The following is an 18,411-nucleotide window of genomic DNA, read 5'->3' on the forward strand; positions in this document are numbered from 1 at the left end:
GTGAGAGAAATGCCATGTGGTGATTGCTGGTTGCAGCAATTCTCCGGTCAACTGAAGGTCAGTTTTATTGAGCAACTGAGCAGCTCACAATTATAAAATACTGAGGCTGCATAATAGATACATGTACCAATATAAATACTTTCAAGCAATATACTAAAAACACACACACAGGGAGGTAAGAGTGATCGGCAAACCTTTAAAAATGTGTCTTAAATATCAAATAAACGTTTGTGAATAGTTTAACATTAATTTGTGCACAAAGACCTCTCACTGTTACTCACAGAACAGCAAGATATAAATATACATACAGCTAAAAACAAGGACAAAGAAAGGTAAACAACATAGAAATAGTATCTACATACAAGGTGAAAACAAGTGTTAAGCACAAAAGGTATTTTAAACTGTAAATATATTAATATTTTGTAGCAAGGGAGAGAGCTCAGACTCATTCAGTGGTGCTCTAACAAATATGTATACAAATAAAATCACACATCTAAAAAATAGTATTTTAGACTTAAAATAGTACAGAAATATAACAAAGATAAAGTATAAGTATATACAATATGAAATAAAATAATATATATTTGTGGTAACCAGGTGTACAGTAATAATAAAATTAATAAACTAAGAGAGAGATAATTCAAAGAGATGTAAACTGGTAGTATAAAATATATAAAGGTGTATAAAAGTAAACAATGTAAGGTTTCCTCACTTTAAAAATAAAATTAATGAAGTTTCTTTGTGTTTGGTTTTGTCTCAGTAAGATGGTACAAAGTGTCCTTAAGTCAGTTTTGGGAAGTTATCCAGCTTTAAGGAGATCCAGCTGTGCATGTCAACCCGGAGGCCTCCACATGGGGCGGGCCACTAGAGGGCAGTAGCGTCCACTCAGCACTGTTCAACCTGCCGGAAAACGAGACAACGAAGAAGACAACCCGGAAGTAGGCGGTATTTTTTCTGTGGGCTCCACATGTATCCTGTACGCGTGTTGTTTAATGTCAGGAGAGAAGTATAAAAAAGGTGAAACAGTGAAATAAAAAGTGGATAAGTCTTATAGCTCGTTAAAGGTAAGATAGTTTTATAACAAGTGGGTATTTATTTTAAAAACAGACACTTAAATGTCATTCAGCGTCCAAGAGTTCAGCACAGGACTCTTGTCAAATGTTCATTTCGTGGAAACTTTGACTAATTCTCGTCGTAATTAAATGATGTATCCAACATGGCAACAAACGTACTGAGTAAAGTAAACAACAGGCTGGACGTAACGTTAGGTTTAATAATCATTCATTATTATTTAAGACAGGCAAGATACTTTATTGTCCCAGTGGGACGTTGGTCGTTAATATCACAGTGTCAACAGTATAAAATACAACAAACAAACCCATCCACCAACTGCATGATTTACAATGTCTTCTTTTTTTATTAACGTTGTTTTTCAGGCATTATTATGATGACAAAAAAATCAAATAAAGCTATTTTATAAAGTCAGCAACAATAATGGAAAAAAATGTATGTTAGTAAAAAATACATGTGGAGTTTTGTTTTACTGATTTCAGATCAGTCAGCGAGGCTTGTAGTACATGTATATATATACATATATACACATATATATTATATGTGTACATCAGTAGTTTACTGTTCTGTTGTCCCAGCTGAAGGGTGCTTGTGTTTATCAGACTGTGTTAGAAGATGCTGAGTGAATCTGAGGCTGCAGAGCTGCTCTCCTTCCTGAGCCCCGACACACGGCCTGATGTCAAAGGTCACACCACAGGCTACATCCTGGGACTGTCAGGACACAGGTACGACGACGATGTCATCATATCCACATTACTGATCATTATTTATTACTTATTACTTACTTACAAATCCTCAATATTGAGGTATTTAGTAAAAAATATCATGATATTTGATTTTCTCCATATCGCCCAGCCCTACCCATCACTCTTGTTTCTGCTCGGCCCCCTGAGGCTAGATAGATGGATGGATGGATGGATGGACGGATAGATAGACAGATAGATACATACATACATACAGACATTATTATCATATCTTACGGTCATAATGTGCAGCATTCTAACACATGCATATCAATTAAAGCATGAATACCCTGACGATATAAAATATTGCAACTATTTCATGTAACTCCGTCTCTTTCTTGTGTGTGTGTGTGTGTGTTTGTTTTCAGGGACGGCTGCCGCTTCCTCCGCTCTAAACCTGACCTACTGGTTGCTGTGTTTGCCCTGACGTCTGACCCCTCTATTGCTATCGCGAAGGACTGTTACTACATCCTCATCAACCTGTCAGCTGACGAGACTCTGCACCAGGTGACCAGTCCCGATTGATCCGGAGAATCACGTCTTAATTTACAGCTAATGATGAATTATTACCTCAACTGTCCCCAGAGAGGCTGTTGTGATGACGGACATTTGATAAACTAAACAAAACAAAGCTGTCCGTCCCTCAGAGATGTTGTGGATTCAGTGTTTACAGCCTCGTTGAAGACAAACAGCTGTTCTTGGTTGTTCCTCGTCCAGGTTTTGGTGACGGATGTCAAAGTTCTTCCAGTGTTGTTGAAGAAGCTTCTGGATCCGGAGTACCTGTTATCTGATCAGATCTGCACCATCCTGTCCAACCTGACCCGCCATACCAAGACCTGCAAGACCGTGTTCAAGGTGGGTTCCCGGGCTCGACTCCACCATATTTCAGTGAGCTGCTGATGCCCCACGGGTCCACGAAGCCTCTCAGGTCATCAGAACAAGATGTGTTTCCTCTTTGTTTCAGGTCCTCCAGGAGGACGTGGGTCTGGCTCAGCTGGTGGACATCTTCTGCACCGAAGACTACAACAAGAAGGCAAAGCTCCACTATCTGGGTCCGCTGCTGTCCAACCTGACGCAGCTGCCCGAGGCCAGAAACTACCTGATGGACAAGGACAGGTGACTGAAAACACTGCGGGACACAAACTGATGTTTAGACAGAGGGGAGATCTACGTCGCACAGTATGGGACTTTTTTAAAACGGATATTTTTGCCAGATGTGTAAAAAGTGGGCATTTCATTCTCAATACAGAGCCAGTCAGAATTTAAGAAAGAGGAGATTGATTAAAGTTTTAAACACAACAACGACCCTCGCTGTGTGAACGATACATCAACAACTACCAAAGATAACCAAAGCAGATTTTCTGCTTCAAGTCTGTTATTCTTCCTCTTCACATTTGTACGTTGGTAACTGCAGTGATGATTTGTTGACCCACACTAAATAATGAGCCTGAACGCGTCATGTGTGGACACAGACTGGAGGACAGAAGCTGCTGCTTTAGTCAGAGTGTATTCGTAACTACAACCCAAATATTCACAGTTGAGTCAGTAGAAATCTCGACATCATCTGGGTGCAGCTGCGGCAGCATGTTGTAACTATCTGTGTGTGTGTGTGTGTTGCAGGTGTGTAATCCAGAGGTTGTTTCCCTTCACTCAGTACCGGGCGTCGGTGGCGAGGAGAGGCGGAGTCATAGGGACGCTGCGCAACTGTTGCTTTGACCACGGTGAGACGCACAGAGACCTCATTGACACAACACGTGTATCGGACAGCTGTGTGATACGAAAACATCGTAAATGCATCCAAGAAGCATTTAAAATACGATGCATGTTGATAAAGTGTGACGTGTCTCTTTGAGATGTGATCTACGTCAGAATCTGGGGAAGTTGCCTCTACATTTGTCCAACTTTGATTTAATTTAATGTTACAGCCTTTAAAGCCTTTTACTGAATTAGTTAGACCAAAGGAATAAACCATGTGACTGAACTGTAGTCCAACGTTACCTCCTGTCATCTGATCCCAAACTCCTCCTCCGTCTGTGCAGCCCATCATGTGTGGTTGCTCAGCGACGCCGTGGACATCCTGCCCTTCCTGCTGCTGCCGCTGGCCGGTCCGGAGGAGCTGACGGAGGAAGAGAACGAAGGTGTGTTTTTAGTAGTCAACCCTCCTGAGTCTGTCATATTTTAGAGAGAGACTCAGAGAGGAAAATCATCTTCTAAAAAGTGTTTTTTTTGTATGAAACCCTGATAAATCTTCTTCCTCTGCGTCATAGAGCTCCGTTGTTGTGGAGAAACTATTAAAAACACTTCAATGAGTCTCACTGTTGCACCGGCTGACATGTTCATTCATCACCATGAACACACACACTGGTTTATTTTTGTCTCAATCACACACACACACACCGTCCTGCTGGATTAATCCGCCACTGAAAATATTCCCCAATAAATGCACCACTTCTTCCTTTTGAAAGTAACGTTTGATAAACCTCAGTGAGCAGCTGTATGAATATATATTTGAACGATGTATGTGTTGAGTAGGAACCAATGGGCTTGGGGCTGAGTGTGCAGGGGAGGGTGATATTGGGACGCGCTGGCTGTGAGTCTTAACAGGTTGATGTGGTGTTCAGGTCTACCGGTGGACTTGCAGTACCTCCCCGAGGACAAGAAGAGAGAAGACGACCCCGACATCAGAAAGATGCTGCTGGAAACACTTTTACTGGTACGACGCAACAAAAACAGATGCAACACACAAACACAGACATACGTTTAGACTCATGTTGTTTTCATAATGAACACTTTGCTCTTTTCCTCTCTTTTGCAGCTGACAGCGACCAGAGCCTGCCGGGACACGTTGAAAGACAAGAGTGTTTATCCGATCATGAGAGAGTTCCACCGCTGGGAGAAGGACGTCCACGTCACGGCAGCCTGTGAGAAACTGGTCCAGGTAAGAAGATCTAACTCATCTTAATTATTACTGTCAAATACATCAACTAGTAACACTAAACGCCAAATAATGAGAAACCTCTTGTTACTCTGTGTGCTTTTGTTGTGATAGCTGAGCACAAACAATGGTTAACGGGATTATAGGAATTATTTGTGGGGCTCGTTTTTTGACTCCAAACTGAGAACACAATCACAGCCTTGTCTTCATGTCTTCATGTTTTATTATGTTTTATTTAAGATGTCCGTCCTTCTCATTCTTGTGAACATTAAATCTCAGGAACGTCTGGAGGGAATTTCTGCAAATTTGGCACAAACGTCCACCTGGACTCAAAGATGAACTGACTAGAATGTGGTGATGAAAGATCACTGTGACCTCACACTAAAACAAAACGTCTTTGGCCATAACTAAAGAATTAATATGCTCATTATGACAATTTCACACAAATGTCTAACAAGACATTTTGGACAAATTGATTAAGGTTAATTCTAGTTTATTTTTATTTGTATACACACACAATCAACAGAAGAACTGAACCATGATCTGTTTTGTGAGTAATGAATGAATGAATGAAGACCTCCCATGACCAGCTTTAACCTTAAATCAGACAGAACAGATCATTTGACTTTTCAGTCTGATAACTTCCTGAATCAGGAACAAAAAGCAGAACAATAGACCTTCTTCATGGCCGACGCTTTGATAGGAACATCACAGGTGTGTGTCTTTTAAAAAGAAAGCATTGCACAATGTGCGTTGGACACCCAGGTCGTCTTGCTGAACCATATTCTGGTGCTCACAAACACTTCAGTCCACAGGAACCGCCACAATCAACCGTAAATGAAAGTGCCTCAGAGTAGCTTTAACTAGGTGTACCTAATAAACTGGCACATGTCCGTCCTCCGTCTCCTCCCCAGGTGCTGATAGGAGACGAGCCGGAGCAGGGGATGGAGAACCTGATGGATGTGGACATTCCTGAGGACGTGGAGGTGAAACTGAAGGAGGCTGACGCCAAAGAACAGGTGGAGCTGGAGAAAGAGCAGGAGCAGATGAGACAGGAGGAGGAAGAGGAGGAGAGGAGGAGGAGGAGGAAGAAGAGTGGTGAAGAGGGGACAGACAAAGGACAGGAGAGTGGACTGATACGGTAAAGTCCTGCTTCTGTTAAAGTGATGGCTTTTTGTCATTCAGACGGTTAAATGTTCATTGTTCAGACACGACGGGGACGTTTTCAGAAAGAGCCGCGAGGCTCTGTGGCGTTTGTCAGCTGGTCCACACAGGAAGTGACATCACTGCTGAGGTTTAAAAGTAAAAGTAAGTAATGAACTGAAAAGAAGAGTTTTCTGTCTCTCACAGGCTGCATGTCTCACTGTTGAAGCCTGAATCTCTGTGCTTCATCATCAGTTTCATCATCTTCATCTTCTGACGTTAACTCCTGTTCACGGTTGTTGTTGTTGTTGTTGTTGTTGTTGTTGTTGTTGTTGTTGTTGTCTTCCTCCTGCGTCCAACGCCACGAGGTGAGAAAACGTAGAGATACATTTCAACAACTTCAAACTGACTCATTCACAGCGTTTCATGTTTCCTGATTTTATTATGATTTTAATTAAAAGTGATGAATGACAAAGTTATTACAGTGGATCTGAAAAGACTGAACAAGTGTTACAAAAACGAATGACGACGTGATTTTAACGTAAAAGTGAGGTATTCAGATATGAGACGATGTAAAATGTCCGTGACTACGTATGAGGAGCGTTGTTGTTCGCTCCTCGTCACTCTGGATTCACTCTCAGTGGGTTTGAAGGTCCGATTCTTGTCTGACAGAATCACAATACTGTGTATTTAGTGTATCACGTCGTTCCAGCGCTTCATTGAAACTATGTGACGTTAACACTCAAAGAGAAATATTCTAAACGTCTGCTGCATCATTTTCAACTTTGAGATCTCCTCTAGAATTTGAAATAAAGTTCTGTGAGTTTATTTGGCTGCGCAGTGAGATTGTAATGACGGTTCTGTGACCTTTTTTAGGATTTAAAGTAAAGATTGACCTTAAAACACGTGCGTGTTGTTATAAAACAGCTGCTGATGTCCATTACATCGTGTTGATAATGTCTCGATTCATTCTGGTGTCATAAGGACAATTAAGAGAATATTATCCCTTACCAAATATAATCAGAGTATTACAGCTGTTCATTTATTGAGGAGATGATCCTCAGTGCTGTTAAATGAGCTCCAAGAGTCTGAACAGTTCTGTTATTATTATTATTATGTTGTATGCATGGAGTCTGTAGTGTAGCTCTGCAGTAATTCTGATTTTTAATTTTCTCAGAAGTGACAAAGTTCCTCTAAAGACAGACGATACGAAACAACAGTTTTTACAGGCTGAATAAAACTAACCAGTAAACTGATCAGTAAACCGATCAGTTTACACACAATCGATTTAAAGCAGTAATTGTAAATTGTTTAATTGCATTTCTTCTCAAATAAACGTGACGTTAACCCGATTTGAATTTGCTAATTAAAAATGCAGCCGTTCTGTGGTTGTTTGATAAGTAAATCATTTACAAAGTGGATTAAAAAAAAATGTTAAATACATTAAAAAAGGTTTGTACATTTTTCTCTGGTGTTCCATTAAATCAGATTACTGTTGTTTCCCACTTGAACATCTGCAGTTTGCTTTTCACTTCTCGTTCTGTTTACAGATGTGTCGGCCTGTCACATTAAAAACCACCTACACTTCTCAGACTATCCAGTAAAAACCTCGTATTTTATTATAATCTGTTAACATTACTATTAAATGTTGGATGAATTTGCACCTGAAGATCCTTTTTTAATGTAAAAATGTAAGGTTTAGCCAGTCATTCTGTTGATTTTAAGGACTTTCTACCTTTTTTAAAACCAGGTTTTACTAATTTCAACTAATTTTGACCCTTTGATGTATCACAAATCCATTAATTTACCCATAATCTTTGGTAAACCCATTCAATAAGAATCCTTAAAGCGTACAGCTTTTATTGTCACCTGAAGATATTTGAGTTCTCTGAAGTTATCGACGTGTGATTTATGTTGAAGTCGTCTTTTTTTGTCATTCAAACTGACATGTTGTTCTTCTGTTTTGTTCGTTGTCTTTAAAGTGAAGCTTCAAGCCTTCAATATAAAATACTTTGTGTCTTCTGACACTGAAAGCCTTTTCACTGACTTCTGGTCAGATGTTCACTAAAGAGGACAGTTGTTGAGTGACGCTGGTCGACCAGCGGGGGGCGTCGGAGTCGTTTCTCCACTCTGATCTGAAACCAGCAGGAACTGACTCTCCTCTCTGAGGAAGTCAACAAATAAACAGACAGAAATGTAAGAATGATTGTAGCATCTGACAACGTGACTCCGTATTAAGACAGAAAGCTTAAAGTCGAATCATTTGAACTTCAGTGCAAATGAAGTTTGTATTTTGTTTGTTTAGATCTCTGTTGGCTTTTGTGGTTTTATGAGTCATTTCTGGTGGAAACGTCTTCATGTGAGCAGAGAGATAACTGCAGTAAACGTTAACCTTTACACGAGTTAGTGAGACCAGGAACTACAACTCAGCTCTGTGTGTGTCCTTTGTTCTTCTGTCCTTGTGAGGACCAGTTTGCAAAAAAAGGTCTTTACTTTTCAAAAATTGAAAGTGAGGAGACTTTTTTAGAAAGTGACTGTTTTTAAAAGTGAAGACATTGTTGAAAAGTGAGGAATTTATAGTAAACTTCTTTTGAAAAGTTGAGACCTTTCTTTGGACAGTTGCAGAAAACACTGACGGTTTGGGGAAAGTTTGAACCGGTGAGGTCATTGTGTCCAGTCCTCACTTGTTTAATGGTTCAGTCCTGTTTTTAGGGATAAAGTCAGAAACAGGTTTATGTTCAGTTTAAGGGCTGAAGAAAAGGTCACTGTATGACGATAAGGGTCCTCACAGGAACAGATTAGCATTCATGTAGCAAGGAGAGTGTGTGTGTGTTGGTCGGTCGGTCAGGTGTTTCTTTATCAGCGTCTCTGTGAGTTTTTCCACCTCGACACACACGGTCAGATTCAAACCAGTCCGGGGGAATCGTCTCACTTCACACTGAAGCATTGAAGTTGTAATGAGCCATTCGCTCTGTGCTTTTAGATTTCATCTGAATTTCTCTAAAGTTGAGTCATGAACCTCCGTAGGAAGTTATCCTTCCTTTTTTTTAATCGCACCATCTGTCCAGAGAAAGAGAGAACAGACTTTATACATGGGTTTTAGTGTTGTCTTTAGGGTGGGACATATCCTTTCTATTCATCAGCTGCTTTGTGTCACTTCTCCAACTGAATCCTCTCCGAAACACACACAGTTTTAGTTACACGTTTGCAGTCGACGCTCCAGGATCGGAGTACATGTTGAGACCGAACACACTGCTGCATTTTTTTGTTCATTGGAGGGTGAAGACAGGCAGGAAAAGAAAGAAGGCCTGTGTAGAGCGGACGGGTTAGACGTCACTGTTCTTTTGAGTGACTGGGCGGGTCTGTGTGTCCCAGCCAGCCAATCGGACGCTGAGGTTTCCTGTTTCACTTCCTGGTGTGTGTCCTTAGCGTACACACACACACACACACGGGCAGCCTACAGTATGTGTGAGACGTGTCCCACACACTAACGGATGTGTCGTTATTGTGCTGTACATCTCGCACACTTTCACCACAGTACACAGTACCACACGGAGTACATTTACTGTAGTAGTACTACTGCTCCTACACACGTATCTGACAGCTGGAGTTACTTTGTGATAAGCTGTCTCATGCAAAACGTGTTGAGCTCGTGAGATGATATGCAAATGTTTAAACCTTATTTTATTATTTTATCATTGATTGCATCCTTCACTACTGACAGCACGCTGTCTTTTGTTTTGCTGCTACAAGTGTAATAAATTCATTTTCATGCTGCTAACTCTGCTAGAAGCTTTTTAATCTCGAGAGACACATTCGTCTTTATTTGTTGAATTTACCAAATTTGTGATTTATGGTGTTTCGGTACTTTCAAAGTTTGTATGGTGTTTTTTTTTGTGTTTAGTATCTTTATTTATATATTTGTGTTACTTATTCCTATGGTACTATAATATAATACAAAGTACATGACTTGAACTCGAGCAGTGGTGATCTTAAAGTACAAGTATCAATACCACAGTGTAGAAATACTCTGTTACAAGTAAAAGTCCTGCGTTCTAGATCTTAAGTAAAAATACAAAAGTATGAGCATCAAAATGTACTTAAAAGTACTCATTATGCAGAATGGCCTATTTCAGAGTAATGATATTACTGGATTATAATTAGTGATGCATTAATGTGCAAGCGCTAATTTAAACTTCTTTATATACTACTTTGTTGCTTAATCCATAATAATATATATGCATTTATTAGTTGATTTTACATTTTGTTTTAATAATTACAATCTATAAAGCAATTAAAGCTTTAAAATACATGTAGTAGATTAAAAAGTACAGTATTTTTGCCCTAAATGTTGTGGAGTATAAAGTAGCATACTCATGTGAAGTACAAGTACCTCAAATTAAGTACTTAAGTAAATGTGCTTAGTTACATTCCACTACTGCTGCTTTCTGCAGACACGAGACGTTTTACCAGAATCCCTCAAAAATCTCAAATTGTATTTTGACATTATTTATTGAATTTGTGATTATTGGTTTTTCAGTACTTTGTGGTAAATATTTGTTTGGTGTTTTAGTACTTACAGTAGTACATATATACATATATATATATATATATATATATATATATATATATATATAGATCTATCAGTGTATCTCTTTATCTTTATATCTATATTTCTATATTAATGAATAAAGACAAACACAAAGGATCTTTACATAATCATATTTTAATCATAAATAGACGATATTTACATACACTAGACATTCTGACTCTATTGATCACCTTTACCTTGTAACTCTGTTTTTACTTCTATTCTTATTGTACTTGTACACAGATCTGAACCACAACAACCATATGTACTGCATCCTCTGGGGATCAATAAAGTCTAAATCTTGATGCCAGAGCTGTGGACTGAAGTCACATGACCTGGACCCATAAATTAGATGTTTTTAGAAGCAAAAAGTACTCTCAACTAAACTTTTGACTTTCAAACCAACGAGTCAGGATTTCTTTTGACACAGTAGAACTCTGTTCATATCAATCCAACAACAGTCTTCCACTGAGTCTGTCGCCCTGCTGCTCTCAGTCCAAGCTGATCACACACAGCCAAAGGAATCTCTGTGTGTGTGTGTGTCTGTGTACCTTGAGAGGATTATCAGTCCAGTGAAACATTCACCAGGCTCCTGAAAGGATATCCACTCCCCCTCTCTCTAGTGTGTGTGTGTGTGTGTGTGTGTGTGTGTGTGTGTGTGTGTGTGTGTGTGTGTGTGTGTGTGTGTGTGTGTGTGTGTGTGTGTGTGTGTGTGTGTGTGTGTGTGTGTGTGTGTGTGTGTGTGTGTTAAAAGCTGCCAGGTCAGTAGAGCAGCAGCAAACAGATTACACACTCACAGTTGTCTGCCTCAAAGACTGTACATATAGAAATGTCTGATTATATGAATACTAGTTGTTTATTAAACTGTGTGTGTGTTATCCTTCTGTAAGAGGTTCAATACCGAATGAATGAATAATTATAATTTTTTCGAGGTGCCTATAGCCCACGTGGGCTTATAAATCACTACTTCCATAACTTCACAGACCAGAAAAACAAAACAAAAGCAAGCAAATACACGGTACTGTGCACATGTCAAGCACATCGTATCACATATAAACGTAACCAGTGGTGAAGTGTTCAAAGCTTTCACTTGTATAAAAGTAGTAATAACAGTGTTACAAGTGAAAGTCCTGCATTTAAAATGTTACTGTAGTAAAAGTACAATGGTATCAAAATATTATTAAAGTAAAAGAACGCATTATGAAAAAATGTCTGGTATATTATAATACTGGATTATAATAAGTGATGAGTAAGCATTAATGTTGCAGCTGGTCAAAGTGGGGCTGATTTCAGTTACTGCTGGGTAGAGTAACCTATAGTAATATTATACATTATTATATTATTATTATTATAATTATTATGTTTTGTATTAGTCTGAATCTTGTCAAATAAATGTAGTGTAGTTAACGTAGGCGTATAATATTGTCTTCCAAAATGTAGTGGAGTAGGCTAGAAGTACAAAGTACAGGTACCTCAAAATAGTACTTAAGTAAATACTCCGTGCAAAATACAAAACCTGACTGCCGTAGTTACCGTTTTTTGGGCGGGGCTTTAGTGAAACGTTTCAGTTGCTTTTCATTCGCCGCGACAGCGAAGCTGGTTTTATTTTCTCCTTGTGAGTCGAACATTTTGTCACCGTGAAGCGTCGCAGTCGTGCAAGCTGCAGTCACGAAACTTTACAGGTGTGAATGAAGGCCGAGTTTTAAAAAGGTCTGAGCAAGGTGTTAGGGTATGAGGGTAGGAAGTGAGGAAAGGCCACACACACACACTTTACACCACTGGTCCAATTTGGTGTGATCCCATTAAAAGATGGTCTCTAGTTTACTTTAACTATAAGTTATTGATTAGCACAAAACATTCCTTCAAAAACCCAGCCATTATAAAGACTATTTAAATGTTGAATGGACTTTTTTAACTGTTTTGGTAAAGTTGCTTCAACATCTTCACAGCTCAGCTCAGTTGGTTCAAGAAATAAAACTATTTAAAGTCACATCTGATGCTATTTGACTCTTTGAATATCAAGCTTCTTGTCAAAAGTGCAAAGCTAATCTTTAAATGAAGACAGAGTTCAGAAATGGAGCCGCTCTGCTGGTTTGTCACACTGCTGAGCACTGCTGTCAATCAATGTGTTTTTCTGTGCTCTGATTGGCTGGCTTGTGTACTCAAACAGGGAAGTCTCCGCCTCCCCAGCTGATGGCTGTACTTTTCCACTCCAAACTGAGTTTTAGCATCCAACTACCTCCACTCCTCCTCCTCCTCCTCCCTCCTACACTTCATCTATTCATAACACACACCTCCCCCTCCCCAATCACACACACTGAGGTAACTGAGGTTTCCTCCTGAGTTTTTGGTTCTATACAAAACCACAACAACAACTGAGCTTAGGCTCTGATTGGTTAAGAGTTCTGGTAGAAACACATGACCCAATATTCTTCAATATGGTTTCACTGCAGATGTCGTGAAATGTGACCGTAATTGATTTATTCGCTTTTAGTATTATTTTGTTTTCTGGAAATCGTTCCGGTCATGTGACCTGTGAGGATAAACAACAGGCACAACCACAGCATGACATTCCAGGCATATAAATAATTCATCCTGTCACATGTGAGCCAGCTTTAATTCCACTGAATCTGCAGCATTAGAGTTCTTCATGAGTCCACTTGGTCATCAGTAATCGAGACCTGAGTCAGGCCAGTCTAATGTCAGAGTCTGTAGACAGTAAAGGGGTTTCCTCCTCTGTTTTCCATGGCTCTGTCTTCCTCTGTGGTTGAGTCTCTTAGGTTCGGCGTTGCACAGATAAACTGGTTGGGTTGACAGCTCTGGTAGATATCCGAGATGTGGAACTGGAATTGGAGTTGAGAAACGACGTGTACGGCCGGATTGTTTCACAAGTAGCTAGTTTGCAAGATCATTTTAAACCAATACAAATTTAAATCATTGTCAGACAAGAGCTGGTGAGTCACGAGATTACATTTCGGCCAATGTGTTCCGCCTCTTTTGCTGCATTCAACCCAGATGACAACCTCCGGTTCTGAAGAGTGAAGCCAATCCAGAAGTGCCTTAAACCTGCATTCTTTCTAATGTCCATCAGGGGGCGACTCATCTGGTTGTATAGAAGTCTATGAGAAAATGACTCTACTTCTCTCTTGATTTATTACCTTAGTAAACATTGTAAACATGAGTTTATGGTCTCAATCTCTAGTTTCAGGTCTTCTTCAATACAGCATGATGTTCATTTAGTAAATCATGGTCCATTTAGAGTAATAGACCATAAAGCAGAGTATGCTTTAGGCTTTAGGGCGGGGCTACCTTGTGATTGACAGGTCGCTACCAGAACCGTGTATGCGTCTCCACACCACTCCTTCACAGTGCAAATATGGTCACTTACGCTCACTGGTTTCAAAAAAAAAATGAAGATGGCCACTGCCAAAATAAACTTACGGCTTCAAAACAGCTTTGACAGTCTATGTATTCAACCAAAGGCCACTCGAACATGGTTGATCAATACTACTCTGACTACAAACAGAAACCAGAAGACTTCAGATACCAAAAACTTGTCCCACATGCACATGAATGCACATGAATGCAGAATCTGTTCATAGAGATTACAGGTCTGTGTGTCAATATGTATTATCAGAGTGGATCCAAATAAATTCTCTATTAGCTCAGACCACTTGATCGTCACAGGACATTTTTTATTTTCACCTTTATTGGACAGCTGCAGTAGAAAACGAGGAGTCAAGAGAGCTGAAGGGAGCTAGTCGTCTCTTTCATTAGCTTCTTTTGCTCAATGTCTCTCATTCTCATCTCTGACCTCGGACCGGACAAAAAGTCCTCACTTTCAAAAATGCCCTCGCTTTTAAAAAAATGTTCTCAATTTTAGGAACCTATATTGGTCCTCAAAAAAATGCACACACACATACACATTGAGAAGTGTGGACTGTTGGTGAAGGAGCAGCCATCCAACAAGTACAGACAGAGTTACAGAATGAATGACGGTTTGAAAGATCACTGACACACCCACACATACACACACACACTAATGCCCTTTAGCGGTTACTGAGACTCCATGTTGTTTGTTGGACAAAGTTTAATATTTCAATTGCTAATAAGTAACTTCTGTTTCTTTATAATCCTGAATTGTGTCACTGTGTGTGAATATATAAACTTTCACACACCAGGGGTGGATTGAGCTCAGCTGTGCAGCTGTTTTGTTGATGATCAGATAAACAGATAAAGTAAATGCATCTGAATAGAACAGAAATATATTGATATACAAACTACGTGGTCAAAGAATGTTTGGACAGCAGGATATCCCACTGATATGTGAGAGCTGAATGTGTGAATAGACGTTAGACGCCTTTATGATAGTAACTGAAACAAGAAAGATTCAAATGTTGGCTGCCTTTTTCCAAGTATGGAGGAATGTATCATGTAATTCTCTAACTAGACTACATTCTTTGTAACTCTGTCTGTCTGTCCGTCTGTCCCACTGTTCCATCGTCTATCTATCTATCTGTCTGTCTGTCTGTCCATCCGTCCCTCTGTTCCATCGTCTGTCTATCTGTCTCTCTCTCTGTCTGTCTGTCTGTCTGTCTGTCCGTCTAACGTTAGCTCTAACTGTCGCAGAGGGGGCGGGACTTAGCAATTCCCGAGCATGGGTCAGCTCAGAGCAACTGTCACTCACAGCTGTCAATCATGACGCCACCCCCCCTCCCCCCTTTTTTTACAGCATTAAATAACTAAATAAAACTAAACCTATTAGAGAAATTAACACTTGAACATACATCAGTCTGATGAGAACTACCTAAATTGACAAAAACATTTAATTTCATGTGTACTTTGATTTTCTATGTATATTTAGAGGGGGCAGGGTTTATGACCTGTACTGCAGCCAGCCACCATCGAGAGGTTTTGGCTACTTTCGCGGAGGCTGTCATGTCTTCCATCTTTATATACAATCTACATACAAACGTGTTTCTGTGTCAGAAGATTAGCATTAGCGTAGCTAGCTGAGGTGTTCGCGGGGGACTGGTCTATTTGTAATATATAATCTGACACACACACCACCTTACTTACAGCCATGGTCTGTGTGTTTGTTTGTGTGTGTGTGTGTGTGTGTGTGTGTGTGTGTGTGTGTGTGTGTGTGTGTGTGTGTGCGCCAGCTCACTCTCTCTTCCTGTCTGGCAGCGTCAGCTGACCAATTGGAGGTAGCATTGTGTAACAACAACTCTGACAGCTGACCGCTGACAGCTGAAGGAGTAGAAACAGGAGCTACAGTGGACACAATAGAGACAGTCAAGATAAAACAGCTGTGACCTGCCACAGTGTCCCGGGGCAAGGCACTGAACAGATAATCGGATAAGAGACAGGTTAGGGTGAATGTGTGCATGTCATCTTGGTTAACACAACCTTGGTATGGAGTTGACCTCATGCCAACTGTGCTGATCATCTGAGCTACAGATCAAAGGTCAATCTGAGAGGTTGGACCTGCTGCTGAAGTGATGTCACTTCTGACCATATATGTTTACTCTCTGTCTGTATTTTGTGACACACAGGATTTTTTATTGGTACAAAACAGATTAAACTATCCAAAACTGGATAAAGCAACCAGACAGAGAGGGTTTCTGAAGGAGCGGTTTAGGAAAAGTTTAGGTTTAGGAAAAGTGCATCATTTAATAAACATAATAAAACCTTTTGCAATTCTTGAATAATGTCAAAAGATATATACTCTGTTTAAAAGACTCTGCAACCAGCTGGAAATATAGGGTAGAGACAAGGATGTTAGGTCCATGCACTGCAGATTCACTGTTATTATATGTGAGTGCAAATTGTATTCTCTCCAAAACCGTATAAGGTTTATAAGTTAATATCTTTTTTGTCATTGAAGGTCTGGGCCCTGATGCCAATAATGATCGAATAACATGAGGCACGCTATTTTCAGGACTGGTTGACAGAGTTAGGATTGCTCTACATGTATATTTATATTTAATAAGTAAGTTTATTATTTCAAGTCTCCTAAGTGTGTTTACGTTCACTTCTCCCATTGGAGTTCATAGACTCAGGACCTGCTGCTACTCCGCTAAGCTCCTAGAAGGCCGGGTCAGTGGTGAAACCCAGGTGACACAGATAAAGGCAAGTCTCTGTGTACACATTGCAATGAAGAAGCATGATGAAAGGGGGCCCACAGCTAAATTCTGCCAAAGGGCCTCCAAACTGTTCTTTCCAGATCTAATATAAAATCTTGTTGTTACTCTCATACCTTAAAACTATTTCCACACAAATAAAAGCATTATTGTACACTGTAAATCATATTAGGGAGGTGTGGTTTACAGCATGAAATGCCACCAGATATAACAATTAATATATACAATTTAATAATTCGTCCTGACAAAACCGAACACAACAAGTGGCCTAAATGTTATGTGAAAGCTGAGTTGACATCTGTTGAAAGAAATTATTATGCTAAAGAAATGTAGCCTTTAATTCAGCTAAGCAACTTTAGAGCTAACCGGAGGTATTGCCAAAGCTAGCTAGCTAAAGCTATCTACTTTCCCCCCTAAATAATATGAATAATAATAATAATATATTGCGAAAAATATATATCATCACTCTGTAACATCTTGGTAGTTCAGTTTGTTATCATACATAACTAAATGAGGCAGTAGCTAAATCTAGTAAACATGGAGGAACAAACTAGCTAAACTAGACTTGCTAAAGGCTAGCTAGCCTAGCTTAACAGAATAGCAGTAACTGCCATCTCATACTCTGACTCATGTGATTTGGTGTGATTCAGCGAACTCAAAATTACATATTTTAATGTATTAAGCTGTTAATAATAAGTTAATATTCTTAAACTTGGTCAAAAATGACAAGAAATCTTAAAGAACAAGGACATTTTGTTTGTAGATTGGCTACTGTATTTTCCCCTCACATATCCTGGACATTTGTCTAAAGGCAGAGCAGAGTATTATGAACAGTCTAACCCACTGACTTTATTTTTGGGGGTTAAATAATTGGATTAAAATGTAGGCATTACAAATGTATCTCTATTATACAGTTTACCAGACAGCCTGAAGCTTGCCTAGTGACACAATTCCGTGTCAAAACTAAGCGTTTCTGGCAGAGGGTAAATACAGTTATATACATACAGACAGCATGAGAAAAATAAAGAGTTTTTAACTTTTAAGAATGTGAGCATATAGTAGAGACCCAAAACATAAGCATGAGCCTGGAAATGAGTATTATATGTCTCCTTTAAACACTTTTTTTTCAGCAGTTGCAACTCACTTTGACCCGTTACCATTATTAGTTTATGACACACCAACACAAAGAGGCTTATCTGCCTGCCCGTGGGTGTGACCAGCCCACTTCACTGCATGTAGTCCACTTCAACAGCTCTCCGCTCAGGAACACAGTTTCTCCTTCCTTCCTGCTTTAATGACCGTCTAAAATTTCTGAATAGGAAAATAAAACCGTTTCTTTATGATAGTCATTAAAATACTGTGTGAGTACGTTTTTAAAAACAGATGTAAAGAGCTCATATGTAGCTTTATACATGAATAAATGTATTTAATGTATTAGTTTATGCACTGTTTGTGTAATGAGTAATACCCACGATAATTAAATCAGCATGTCACTCCAACATGCTGAAGTAAGTTTTAATCTTGTTACGTTTCCATTTCATCTGTGTCCATTTCAAGTGTGTGTTGGTTTGTGACAGAATAAAATCAAACTAAGTCAACATCAGCTATTAATGTATCCCCTCTGCAACCCAAAAACTATTTACATTATTATTTCTTTACTTTTATTTTCAAAGTTATATTTCTTTAATACGTTTTTTTTTACTGCTCATGTCTGTTCTTGCTGCTCCTCTCACATATTGTCATGTCACCTGTTTTAATGAACGTGAGCAACACTCAATCTTT

At 39.4% G+C, this 18,411-nt stretch overlaps 1 protein-coding gene across 1 annotated transcript; it reads left to right on the forward strand.

The window, feature by feature from the left end:
* The first annotated feature begins 956 nt into the window (after positions 1 to 956).
* On the forward strand, positions 957 to 7,462 carry hgh1 (HGH1 homolog). The gene is made up of 10 exons (XM_079156918.1): positions 957 to 1,064; positions 1,674 to 1,796; positions 2,183 to 2,321; positions 2,532 to 2,669; positions 2,779 to 2,930; positions 3,435 to 3,535; positions 3,854 to 3,952; positions 4,436 to 4,527; positions 4,630 to 4,752; positions 5,664 to 7,462. The coding sequence occupies exons 2-10, from the start codon at positions 1,687 to 1,689 to the stop codon at positions 5,892 to 5,894; spliced, it is 1,185 nt and encodes a 394-aa protein (XP_079013044.1). The 5' UTR covers positions 957 to 1,064; positions 1,674 to 1,686; the 3' UTR covers positions 5,895 to 7,462.
* The last annotated feature ends 10,949 nt before the right edge of the window (positions 7,463 to 18,411 follow it).

Source organism: Pholis gunnellus (assembly GCF_910591455.1).
Source record: "Pholis gunnellus genome assembly, chromosome: 3".
NCBI classification, from domain to species: domain Eukaryota; kingdom Metazoa; phylum Chordata; class Actinopteri; order Perciformes; family Pholidae; genus Pholis; species Pholis gunnellus.